The 14,037-nt window shown below is 38.6% G+C and overlaps 1 protein-coding gene across 3 annotated transcripts in view; it reads left to right on the top strand.

Moving 5' to 3' along the window:
- The window catches only part of PRKG1 (protein kinase cGMP-dependent 1), a 1,392,774-nt gene that overhangs the window by 1,159,138 nt on the left and 219,599 nt on the right, over positions 1–14,037 (top strand). For all 3 annotated transcript variants that reach the window (XM_004020002.6, XM_015103265.4, XM_042238622.1), the window contains one exon: positions 4,677–4,771. In XM_004020002.6, coding sequence (XP_004020051.3) covers positions 4,677–4,771 — 95 coding nt within the window. The remainder of the gene's footprint in view (positions 1–4,676; positions 4,772–14,037) is intronic.

Here is a 14,037-nt window from a genome sequence, read left to right as displayed (position 1 = left end):
TAAAGCATAATCAAGAAGGAATAGTGTGGTTAAATATGATCACATTTAAATTGATAAGTTTGGTGTGAAGTATCATAAACACAATAAAAAGATAAACTACTGTCTTATGAATCAATAAAAATGACAATCAGTTCAATAGAAAAATCAGCAAAAATCATAATCAGATATATCACAAAAAATACTAATGGCCCATAGGATAATAAAAGCAACAAGTGTTGATGACAGTGTCGTACAAAATGAACTTTCATTCACTGATGGTAGAAATGCATTAATAAGTTGTTGTGACTTCTTTGTAACAAGACTAGTCGATACCTAGTGAAAGAGAGAAGATGCATGTACTTTATAACCATGTTCTTCATGCATTAAGTAGTGATCCTGATGAAACACTTACCCATGGCTACCACAAGACATGCAAAAACATTCATGAGTAATGTCGTTATAGTGCAAAACTAAAATATAACAACATCAACCTGGAAAAACTCACATATGCATAAGAATTAATATATAATATAATATTCATATAATGGCATACTATACAAACAGGAAATAAACTACAGCCTCATATATTAACATGGATGAACTGGATAAGTCAAATGGAATGCTGAGCAAAAGAAACAAGTTGAAGGATATGTGCGGCATGATATTTATAGTAAGTTTAAAACCAAGTAAACACATGGTGTTTACGCATGGAATGAGGTGCATGTGAGTTCATGCACAGACATTCACTAAATTAGAAGCACCAGAAAGAGAATCATGAACATAAGTTTCACCAGAGATGTTTTGTGGGAGGGGGCGGGCATATAGTGAATGAGATTCGAATTCATTACTGTGTTGCACCAAAGATTCAGTTGTCAGTCAGACTCATAGGAGTCATAGGTCTTACCCAACTGAATTTAACTAACGACTCAAGGGATGCAGGCAAACTTCAAGCTCAGAAAGTTTCTTTCCTTGTATATGCCCTATATGATCAGATATACCTCTTAAAAGTGTTTCGTTTGTTTGTTTTTTACATTAGGGAATACTTTTTTGGTATAATAGGACCCGTTTTTGAGCAATATGTGTTGAACGTTACTTGAAAAGGGAGTTGCTTTGATTTGGGGACTCCTCATTTTTATAATGTATTAATCACACAGGTATGAAAATGTTTACTTAACCCTATTCTCTAGCTGGGTCTGTCCCCACATATCTTTGATTTCCATATTTCTTTACAACAAACATTGTTTTGCTTATAAAACCTGCTGAATCTGTACAAAAACATTTATTTGTTGCTGTTCTGGAGTTGTTTTTCGTTAAACATGCTGGTTGAATACATTGATATTATTGTATTCATGCTTTATTCTGTATTCATTCTTCAATGAATAAAAGATTTTGGATTTTGAGTTTAAATTTATGTGTCCCATTTAAAACAGCTAATTTCTATTTTGATTCCTAATTTTAAAACTTTATACATAATTTTTAAAATGCTCTAAAATTTTAAATTATAAGACTTTGCATATGTTTTATAGAAAAATTAATATATATATAAGTAAAGGGAATATAAAAATATATACCTCTTTTATCTACCTGGAACTAAAAGTGATTTTGTTCTAAAAAGCACTTCATGGCAATAAGAGTATTAGTTGAGATATGGGATTATTACAATCAAAAGCATGGAATTTCTGAAATAAATGAGAGAAATGGAACAAAGGGGAAAATAAGGAAAAAAGAACCAACTTTTGGGGGCACTAACAGATAGGATGCTCTTCATTGATGTTCTCATTTAAGTAACACACAGCAAAAACACATCCAAATGAGATAATTCTCTCATTTGTGGGGCAAGGTGGTTCAAATAGACTAAATATCTCTAAAGCTCCCTAACTAGTTCCCTTCTACAGTTTTGTGGATCGTAAGGTACTTTGTAGTTTAGGTAAAAAGACTACGTATACGGATCAAGATTAGAATGCTATCTCTGTATAATATAACTTTTTCTACATCGGATTGGTTTGGGTTTTTTTTTAAGAATTAAAGATGCAAATGTTCATAACTGGTGTCTGCAAACATTTAGAATTATTCACTATATATATGGACTTCCCTGGTGGATCATATGGTAAAGAATCCCCCTGCAATGTGGGAGACCTGAGTTCCATCCCCGGGTTGGGAAGACCCCCTGAAGGAGGGCATGGCAGCCCATTCCAGTATTCTTACCTGGAGAATCCCCATGGACAGAGGAGCCTGGCAGGCTACAGTCCATGGGGTTGCAAAGAGTCAGACATGACCGAGCAAATAAGCACACAGCACAGCACACTAATACAAAGAAAAACTATGGAAACTACAACTTTTAAACTTTTATTCTTGCTCTTTGAGATGCTTATTTTTTCACATATATGAACTGTAGGAGATAGATTTTTCTCATATTTATCATAGAAGCAAAAAGTGGTTTATTCTGTAAGTGAACCATTTTTTATGTCTCTAGCATTTCAGTAACGTTGTGTGTGTGTGTGTGTGTGTGTGTGTTTGGCTGCGCTGGGTCTTTATCGCTGTGCGTAGGCTATCTTTAGTTATGGTGAGCAGGAACTTATACACTGCAGGTGGGACATTCTCTAGTTAGAGGGCACGGGCTTCTCATTGCGGTGGCTTTTCTTGCTGCAGAGCAGGGCCTCTAGGGTACACAGGCTCAGCAGTTTTGGCGCTGGGGCTTAGCTGCCTTGCAGCATGTAGGATCTTCTTGGATCAGGGATAGAACCCATGTCCCGTGCATTGGTAGACAGATTCTTAACCACTGGACCACCAGGGAAATCCTCAGTTAACATGTTTTTAAAGAACATTTCAAAACTCACTGAAATTTCTCCATGGCTTGCGTAAGTCTGCCAATTTGAATTTATAATAGTTTGTGTTACCCAAATGGTAATATACAGTTATAGGCATTCTTATATCTAATTTGAATTAATGAGCTTAACCTATGTTGTATTACACCTTAGTTCATGACTTATTTTTAACAGCCAGGAGGATTGACAGAAATAATTTTTCTGAGTTGTTTCATTGTGAAGAGCAAACTGAGATTCAGAAATGAAGCAATGTATCAATGTTTGTCAGACACTAATCTTTTGAAGTGCAGATTTACAAAACCCATTCATTCAGAACCTCAGGAATAAGAGTCAAGTGAGTTCGGTAACCTTTATTTTAAACAAGACCACCATGCTCCGACACACACAGATACACACACATAGAAATTTGAGAACCACTAGGCTAGTTTATTTCCATTTACATTCATGAAATCCACATTAGTATGCAAATGAATAGCTCTCTGATACAGCTTAGTGGTAAGTGTTAACAACCACATTCCCATGGTTTTGAAACACCTTATGGAGGAGTAATCAAATGGATCAGTGGAGAATAATAATTGAATTCCCTCTACCTTGCATAGACCTTCTTAATACTTAAAAAATTCTGGTCTTTGACATCCAATCTCTAAATTCAAAAACTTGAAGCATAGTATTTTTAAATGTGTTTAAGTGTCTGGCATTGTCTCAAGAAATTAGTTTTTCTACTTCATTACATTTTTCAGGAAGGTGAATTTTAACCTTTCTAGACGACACATAGCCAGTATTATGAATATTTGTAGAGCTTTAGAAGGAAGTGGATTAACACAAAGGTACAATTTACTGCATTTATGTCTTCATGGTCTTCATGCAACAAATACATTTGCTTTCCATGGACTTCATTCATGCAACAAATACATTTGCTTCCCAAGTCCTATATGGGTAGAGAAATCTTGTTACAATAGTAATGAAGCTTTTCTGTTCATGTAATTTACTGTTTTTTATTGAGTGCTTACTATAAATTATAGAGAATGCCAAAAAGTACTCATTTCTTTGATGAGCATACTGTTTATTGCGGTAAAATAAAGACATATGTGTCATTTTTATATCTTCAAAAAAGAAATCTTACTGAATGAAACGTAGATCATGAGGATGATAGAAAGGTAGAGACCTGCAGGAAGTCTTTATGAAAATATAATTGGCCTTTGGATGCAGGCTTTGAATGGATCCTAATGAAGGATTCTTCTTAGCAAAGAGAGAAGCATATCCTAGAGAAACTGGGATGCACACACAAAGGTGTATGTTAAAAAAAGCCAAAAAATTGAGGCAGTATAAGTGTACATCTGCAAGGCAACTGATAAATAAATATGGGATGGAAGAAGACACTTAAACGTTAAAATGAATGAGCTAGATTTATACGTATAGTAGCCTGGTATGAAAAATTAAAATGTTAAGAGAAAAGTGTAAGTAGCAGAATGATCCGTACTGTATTATGCTCTTCATATATTTTAAAAACACATGCATGTAAACACAGATAAAAGACTGAAGGAGCTCTCGTTAAATTCATCATAGTAATTGCTTCATAGGAAGTTGGAAATGGGAATAGAGAAGAGGATTTGAGTGAAATTCAAATTTCTGAATAATTTATTATTTCTGGACAAAGGCTGCAAAGTATGACAAAATATTTGGGGGTTATTTCTTGGAGTGCATGGGAATTTGTGATACTATTCTTTGTCCCCTCTAGTGATAATGTACTTTTTCTCTTCATACAAATAAGTTAAAAAAAATAAGAAGTGAAGTGAACATCATTAACTAGTGTTTATTTGATCATCCAGTATGTATGCAGTGGATATAGGCTTTTATTGTTTCTCTTTCTAGGTTAATGTCACTCGTGAAGACTCGCCAAATGAAGAACCGGTCTTTCTTAGGACCTTAGGAAAAGGAGATTGGTTTGGAGAGAAAGCCTTGCAGGGGTAAGTAGATCACATGTTACAAAGTTTTTGGTTGAGTGCTACATAAATGTCTTACATATTGAACTTCTAGCACAATGGGTATTTAGTTCTTATTCTATCATCAGACACAGACCCTTGATGATCCTATTTTACCCATTTCCAGCTGAGCTTACAATCTGTTTGGGTAGACTTTGGAATTGATGGTTAATTTATGTAATAAATTATTTTATTTCATTTGATTTGGTAACAATTCTCCTCAATTGTAATCTCTATAAAGACTTTAAAGATCAGGAGAAGTCTCTGCAAAGCCTATTATGTATGACGGTTTTACTTGGAATCATATAGGAAGATGACTGGTTGAGAATTTTTAAATCCCTAAACCTGACTGTACAGACAATACATCAGAAGGCAATGAAGCCTTCTGCGGTTCACCTCTGGGGTTCTGGGTGGTGGCTGTCATCTCTGGCTGTGGTAGTGGAGGAAGAGGAGGAGTTGCAAGGGAAGGTAATGAGTATTCACACTCTCTGTGGATGGGCTGAAAGGCTGGACTCAGAAAGGTGTGACTGCAGGGTCACTGAAATTCTACTTGTAAACTCAACAGCAAGCACTTGAAATGTCCTCCCATATACAGCTGAAAAAACCCAGTTGACTTTGTACCATGCGTCTTACAGAATGCCTGACAAGAAGACAGATACCTACCAGTGTGTCCCAATAAGCAGCGCATCTCAATTATATGTCTATTTATCTATCTATGAGACTTTTCAAGTTACATCAACCACTTGCATAACTAATAACCAATAAACATTTATTTTTGTATCAAATTCCAGGTGCAGGTGTGTATACTAAAGAGAGAGCAATAGGACAATTCCTAAAATATTTGGAACAGTCAGGTTTGCTTCCATTCCAAATTATGCCTTTGTTTAAGAAACTGCATTATAAACATTTTGCTAAAAAGTATTCAGGAGTTTTTTTTTTTTTAAACCACAATCAGTCGGCAGGTTTTATTTTCTCTTACTGTTTCACAGCTACAGAACTGAAACAGATACAGATAAGTCATCTGACTCAGGGCACATTACCTTATGAAAATTAAGAATTAAATGCATTTGATTTTCTTTTTTCTTTACTGAGACCGTTTGAGCCCTATTTAATGAACAGGTACTTGCCATTAGATATTTCCAATGGCAAAGTTGAAAGAAATACCATATTCAATGTGAATATACAAAGAAAGGCAATAGGTATCATCATCCTAATATAAACTGAAAAAAAAGTATCATTTGTATTTTAATCTTGCTTTCTCTTGATTATTATTATATAGAGAGGATTCTCAAGAGTAATATTACCTGATTTCATTAGTCCAGGATTAAATGCCTCTGTGGAAAATGTCCATTTCAAGCAGAGGCAAAGAAAGAGAAACATTTCAATAATTTCTGATTGAGATCGCAAGTGACGCCAGAAAATAAAACATAACTGATTATTGACAGATTTTCTCTTGTAACTTATTGTCAGTGAATTTGGGTGCAAACTAAAGAAAGTCTTAGAGTGAAAACACCTTTTCAGAATGTGTCTCAAGAAGTGAACTTGGTGATACGGTTTACAGAAAAGTTACCAATTTTTGATATCAAAATTTAAGTTAGTGGTCGTCCATTTAGGGGGCTCCAAAATCACTACAGATAGTGACTGCAGCCATGAAATTAAAAGATGCTTTCTCCTTGGGAAAAAATCTATGACCAATCTAGACAGCATATTAAAAAGCAGAGACATTACTTTGCCAACAAGGTCCATCTAGTCAAAGCTATGGTTTTTCCAGTAGTCATGTATGGGTGTGAGAGTTGGACTATAAAGAAAGCTGAGAATAAAGAATTGATGCTTTTGAACTGTGGTGTTGGAAAAGACTCTTGAGAGTCCCTTGGACTGCAAGGAGATCCAACTAGTCTATCCTAAAGGAAGTCAGTCCTGAATATTCATTGGAAGGAGTGATGTGGAAGCTGAAACTCCAATATTTTGGCTATCTGATACGAAGAACTGACTCATTGGAAAAGACCCTGATGCTGAGAAAGATTGAAGGCAGGAAGAGAAGGGGACGACAGAAGGTGAAATGGTTGGATGGCGTCTCTGACTCGATGGAGATGAGTTTGAGTAAGCTCCAGGAGTTGGTGATGTACAGGGAAGCCTGGCGTGCTGTAGTCCATGGGGTCACGAAGAGTCAGACACGACTGAGTGACTGAACTGACTGACTGATTCCATCTAGATGGAATTCATTCTAGCTTGTGATTGTTCTCGTGAACTATCTGGTGCCAAATCTGTCTCTGCACATATTCAGTCCTCTTCACTGGCCATCTCAATTACCCGACTCCATCATTTCCCATTACAACTACCCTCCAGCCTACCTTCAACTCTTTTTTTATGCCCTTACTCTCATTTTCTCACCACTCAACCTGGCTTTATTTGCCTTCTCTACTTATATCCTCTTAAATGTCAGGAATGTGCTACTTATATCTTAGAATGATTTTTGTTTTCTATCTTCCTTTACTCAGCCATACTTCACTGCTCAGCCATACTTTTACACTGTTGACCACCCCCTCCTTCTTTGGAATTCTCATCCTTTGAGATCCCTGTAATTATTAGCAAATGTTAGCACTTTTTAGAATTTCTCATTTCATTTCCTAAAATTCACCATTGTTTTGCCCTCAGTTCTCTCTATGACATCCATGTTGGTACACATCCAGACCTATGGCTGCCTAAGACTGCCTAATTTCTTAGTGAAAAGAAATCCTAAATGCTTATATTCTTATTTGATCTCAGTATCTGAGACTTTTCAACTCAGTGTATATTTGTTGAATGAGCGAATGAGTGAGTGAACAAACGAAGCTCCCTAATGATGTTCCGTCTTGCAATCCTTTCTGAAGTTGATCACTTTCATGACTTGTCTTCAATTGATCACTTTCATAACTTGAATTAATCTGATGGTGGATAATGCAGATGACACCACCCTTATGGCAGAAAGTGAAGAGGAACTAAAAAGCCTCTTGATGAGGGTGAAGGAGGAGAGTGAAAAAGTTGGCTTAAAGCTCAACATTCAGAAAACGAAGATCATGGCATCTGGTCCCATCACTTCATGGGAAATAGATTGGGAAACAGCAGGAACAGTGTCAGACTTTATTTTTGGGGGGCTCCAAAGTTACTGCAGATTCCTTGGAAGAAAAGTTATGACCAACCTAGATAGTATATTGAAAAGCAGAGACATTACTTTGCCGACTAAGGTCCGTCTAGTCAAGGCTATGGTTTTTCCTGTGGTCATGTATGGATGTGAGAGTTGGACTGTGAAGAAGGCTGAGTGCTGAAGAAATGATGTGTTTGAACTGTGGTGTTGGAGAAGACTCTTGAGAGTCCCTTGGACTGCAAGGAGATCCAACCAGTCCATTCTGAAGGAGATCAGCCCTGGGATTTCTTTGGAAGGAATGATGCTAAAGCTGAAGCTCCAGTTCTTTGGCCACCTCATGCGAAGAGTTGACTCATTGGAAAAGACTCTGATGCTGGGAGAGATTCGGGGCAGGAGGAGAAGGGGACGACCCAGGATCAGATGGCTAGATGGCATCACGGACTCGATGGACGTGAGTCTGAGTGAACTCCGGGAGATGGTGATGCACAGGGAGGCCTGGCGTGATGCGATTCATGGGGTCGCAAAGAGTTGGACACGACTGAGCGACTGAACTGAACTGAACTGAAGGGCTTATCTACCAGGGGCTTCCCTGTTGGCCCAGATGGTAAAGAATCTGCCTGCTGTGCAGGAGACTCAGGTTTGATCCCTGGGTCAGGAAGATCCCCTAGAGAAAGGGAGTAGCTACCGCTCCGACATTCTTGCCTGGAGAATTCCATGGACAGAGAAGCCTGGTGGGCTACTGTCCATGGGTTCGGAGACAGTCAAATGGAACTAACACTCTCACTTTGTCCTAGCCCTGGTAACTCAGAGGGTAAAGAATCTGCCCACAGTGCAGGAGACCCAGGTTCAACCCCTGGGTCGGGAAGATTCCCTGGTGTAGGAAATGGCAGTCCACTCCAGTATTCTTGCCTGGAGATTTCTGTGGACAGATGAGCCTGGTGGGCTACAGTTCATGTGTCTGGCAAAGAGTAAGACGTGCCTGAGCAACTAACACTAACAAGAGTTTATCAGCTCACTTGACTATAGATGGCAGGCTGGTAATATATTACGAAGGAACAAAAATAAGATGAGTAAAACCAGTGCAAACTAGAAACCCTTATACAATGAGGGGAGCAATTACTGAGCTCCAGCTCACTGCTGCTTTGAAAAACAGAAAACAAAATGGATTCTGAAAAAGATATGTGATTTTATAACTTAAAAAATAGCTCTGCTATCAAACAGAACATTTCTGCAAATGGTTTGACCTGTGAGTTGCCATTTTGAGACTTCTGTCAATCAGATATGCCTCTTTAAAGCTCTGTAACTAGATTCCAGTGAAGGAAGCCTATTAGTTTTACCCTTGTTATTTCCTTGTTTTGATTATTTTTTGACATTTTAATGTTTTGATGTTCTAGTTACTAACCTGGTTTTCCTTGTATGTCTGTGTTCTTTTTTGATCTTTTCTTTGAATTTCAATGTTTCACACGAGAAATTCTGACTTTTCACAAATCAGATTGACTTGTTTCACTTGTTTCCCTGCAAATAACTTAAAAAGTTATGTAACTTTAGGATATAAAGTCTTTTGAGCAGCTGTGTATATATCCTTTTGAGTAATACCTATGCTTCTTTGGAAACCTTATGATTTTTATCCATGGAAGATAAACTTTTTAGTTAGCGTTCTCTATGTTGGTGTAACATGGCATTTCAGATTTTCATTTTTTCACAAATAAATTTTATGTGTACTAGGAATTTTTGTTTTATTTTAGTGAGGATGTTCCAAGGATCAGTATTGACAAATTGGTAATATTGAAATTAACCCTTGACCATTCTTTTTAAATTTAAGAGTGCCAAATACTAGTATTGGGGCTTCCCAGGTGGCGCTAGTAGTGAAGAACCCACCTGCCAATGCAGGAGACACAAGAGACGTGGATTCAATCCCTGGGTCGTGAAGATCCCCTGGAGGGAGGGCATGGCAACCCCCTCCAGTATTCTTGCTTGGAGAATCCCATGGACAGAGAAGCCTGATGGACTGCAGTCTATGAGGTCACAAAGAGTCAGACATGAATGAAGCAACTCAGCAGCAGCAATAGCAATACTAGATTGATTAAACACACACAGTGTATAGTTGAATGACAGAGCTGAAATATAACCTCAGTAACCCAACTCCAGAACCCCACTATGATATGGTAGTTCTCTCTCTAGAATTAACAAGCTTCATTTCTTTTTGGATGGAGAACAGTAGTCGTAAATCTAGCTATCCTTAGTCAACATTATTGACATTCACTAACCAATAGAATCTCATTTCTAGAAAAATTTGGTTTACTTATTGCTTTCCTTTTTTTTTTTTTGGTCGACATAAAGTGAATTATTCAAGTATAGCTTGGAGTAAGCATTATTTTTTTGCTGTGATAATGGTTTTTCTACACCAGAGGGCAAAATGTTTTACTCTTTTCAGAAGTACTTCTTTATGTACATGAAAACTAAAATTGTGTTTAGGGGAATTTACTTCAGGTATAGTCCAGTGAGTCAACCCCTCTACACTCTGAGATATCATCGCTTTAGGATCTCTGCCTGACTTAAAATCATGTAGAATTCACACTGGCATCAGGTGTTGTCAAATTCTAAGCCAAATACACACTTTGCATATGTAGTAATGGGAAATATACAGCCCTAGTTGAACCTGAGAGAGAAAAGATTGATCTCCCACTTGCCCCATCTCTCTCATCCTTCCCCTTCCCCTAACACTTGAGTTTTCAACACAGCATATGCTTATGAGTTCCAGCTCAAATGTCAGACTGCCTTGGTTGGAATCCGCTCTGTCCTTTTGAGTCCCTGAAAGGTTCTCCTTTGATCTTATGTGGAGATGATGATTTTGCCTAATTTTGAGGGTTGTTGCGAGGAATAATCAAGTGGATATTTATAAAGCATTAAAGTGAGTACTTAGAACTTATATCAGTGCTCAAAAATACGAGCTATCATCACCACCACCACCATCATTGTTACTTTTTATCATCAGCATTGCTATTCCCAAGAATGTTCTGCTACTTCTTGACTCAAGTTTAGAACACTTGGTAGAATTGGCATAAGCATTAGATTTTGAATCATCCACTAACTGAGCAAGCCAGTTAATCTCTCTCGATCTGAATTTGTAAACTGAGCCAGTTGAAGTAGGTGATGCCTAAGTTTCCTTAGGTCACAGCTTCTGATTCTCTTGAGATTTGGCCTCTGCAACTGGAACAGAACCTTGGCTGCCAAATGCAGCCATGGGCCACTCTGTTAAATGGTGGTATTTGATAGCAGACCTCTGTCAGCAAGACTCCTCCCTCCAGGAACTATCCCAACTATTGTCTATCATTCTGAACACCTAGGCCACAGGCCAGGCCCTCCCTTGTTAACACAAAAGAGAATAAACCTTTTCTCCATATCACCTCCAGCATTTATTGTTTGTAGATTTTTCAGTGATGGCCGTTCTGAGGGGGGCGCGGTGATACTTCATTGCCGTTTTGGTCTGCATTTCTCTAATAATGAGTGATGGTGACCATCTTTTCATGAGTTTGTTGGCCATCTGTATGTATTCTTTGGAGAAATGTCTGTTTAGGTCTTCTGCCCTTTTTTTTTTTTTTTTTTTTGATTTGGTAGTTTATAGTTTTGGTACTGAGATGCGTGAGCTGCTTGTATATCAATCCTTTGTCTCTTGTTTCATGTGCAATTATTTTCTCCCATTCTGAGGGCTTTGTTTTATAGAGAACAAACTTGTGGACACAGTGAGGGAAGGAGCGGGTGGGACGAATTGAGAGAATAGCAAGGAAACATATACGTTATCATATGTAAAATAGAGAGCAAGTGGGAATTTGCTGTGTGACACAGGGAGCTTAGTCCAGTGCTCTGTGACAACCTAGAGGGGTGTGATGGGGTAGAAGATGGGAGGTGGGTTCAGGAGGGAGGGGTGGGTTCAGGTATACGTATGCATAGCTGTGGCTGATTCACGTTGGTGTATGGCAGAAGCCAACACAATATTGTAAAGTAATTATTCTACAATTAAATTTTTAAAAAATGAATAAACTAAGCCATTTTAACAGACATCAATATTAGGAGTTAACTAACATTTCTTATTCTGCTTTTTAAAAAATTAATAAAATAACAATACAAATTATAACAAATCTTGGACACAACATGATAATATTTTGCAGTATCTGAGTTTGATTATTATTTACTGATTTGGAAATGGAATACTCTAGATACCATTCAAGCCTCTTTTGTATCTTCCCCCAGTGTTGTCCTTCCCTGATCCCATCCCTGTACCATGAAGACAGAATAGAAAGAATTTAGATTTTTCAGTTGCAGGCTTGGATTTCTGTTTCTCTCAAGGAAAACCTTTTTTGAGGCTTACCTGTGATGACACACAGAGTTGTAACTAAAACCTGTGTTTTGTGTGAAGAAGTATTCCAGGACTTATATAGGGCTGCATCCCAGCTGTGGTCTTGATTGGGTCATAGCAGGACTCCTTCACCTGCCCCTCATGAGCGCTTCTGCCAAAGTCCCAGCTCATTTCTCTAACCATAGGACTCCTCTCCTCTTGGTTTCCTGCACCTGAGACTTTGAGGGTTTTTCCTTTTCTTTACTTCTTTGTCTTTTGTGTGGTAAGGATTATGATTAACATGTGAAAATTTAGTGAAAATTACTCTTTTGGAGGATTATAATGGATTACCTATGAAAAATGTAACAGAATGTCTAGTGGGATTTTTTTCCTGTTGTCCTGGATTTGTGGCTGAAAGGTGCAAAGCTAAAAAGCTATCAGTACTTAGGGCCAGTTTCATTCAGCACAACTGACTGGGAGGAGCCAGAATTGCTCTCTTAGTATCACTCCTTCATCCATAAGGTGGGACAAGTAGGGATGTCTGAGCTTGGCTTGTTGGGAAGAGCAGTGGCCTCAAAAGAACTAGTTCCCTCAGTTCTCTGGTCTCAGCTTTCTTCGTTGTTGAGGATTCACAGATTAAATAGGAAATTGGAGAGTGTGCTCAATAATATTGTGGAAGAATCCCAAAGTGTCATATCATTCTTGTTATGTCTCCATCCCCAAGCTTTTTCCTGAACTCTGAACCCACAATAGAGTTGGAGTTAGACATGTCTATAGGCACATCTACTTGGTAGACATCTCTTATTTACTTTAGATGTTCAGTTCAGTTCAGTCACTCAGTCATGTCTGACTCTTTGCGACCCCATGAATTGCAGGACGCCAGGCCTCCCTGTCCATCACCAACTCCCAGAGTCCACCCAAACCCATGTCCATCGAGTCAGTGATGCCATCCAACCATCTCATCCTCTGTCGTCCCCTTCTCCTCCTGCCCTCAATCTTTCCCAGCATCAGGGTCTTTTCCAATGAGTCAGTTCTTCGCATCAGGTGGCCAAAGTACTGGAGTATCAGCTTCAACATCAGTCCTTCCAATGAACACCTAGGACTGATCTCCTTTAGGATGGACTGGTTGGATCTCCTTGCAGTCCAAGGGGCTCTCAAGAGCCTTCTCCAACACCACAGTTCAAAAGCATCAATTCTTATGGCACTGAGACAAAACTGAATTCATTTTCTCTCTACCACCATCTAAGTCTCTTCCTTTCAAGTGATCTTATTCCAATAAGTGTTTCTCAAACCAGACATTTGGAAACTACCCCTGACTCTCTTCTTTCCCCAATATCCTCATCATGGACAGCATTCTGCCTTCTCGATGATTCTCAGCATTCCTGTGCCTTGCCGCTCTCACCGCCGCTCTTCTGATTACGGCCGCTGCTGATAGTTCTGATTAATGCTCTGCCACCTGGGTCACTGCAGGTCCTTCTGGTCGGTCATTGTGTCCAGTCTTGCTCACCTCTCATCCATTCCACACTCTATGATACTTTCTCAGTGTTGGTTTCTAGGGTGGCCCTGATAATTACCACAAATTGAGTGTCTTAAGACAAAATGTTATTTTTTAAAAGAATTCTGGAGATTCAAATCAGCATCACCATGGACTGATGTCCTTTGAAAGGTCTCAAGAAGAGTCTCTGCTCGCTTCTGGAGGCTGCCAGCAAACCTTCAGGGCTCCCTGGTAGCTCAACTGGTAAAGAATCCGCCTGCAATGCAGAAGATCCTGGTTCGATTCCTGGGTCCAGA

The sequence above is a fragment of the Ovis aries genome, chromosome 22, assembly GCF_016772045.2.
Source record: "Ovis aries strain OAR_USU_Benz2616 breed Rambouillet chromosome 22, ARS-UI_Ramb_v3.0, whole genome shotgun sequence".
In the NCBI taxonomy this organism is placed as follows: Eukaryota; Metazoa; Chordata; class Mammalia; order Artiodactyla; family Bovidae; genus Ovis; species Ovis aries.
Note: the sequence above shows the minus strand (reverse complement) of the source record. Positions and strands in the feature narration are given on the sequence as shown.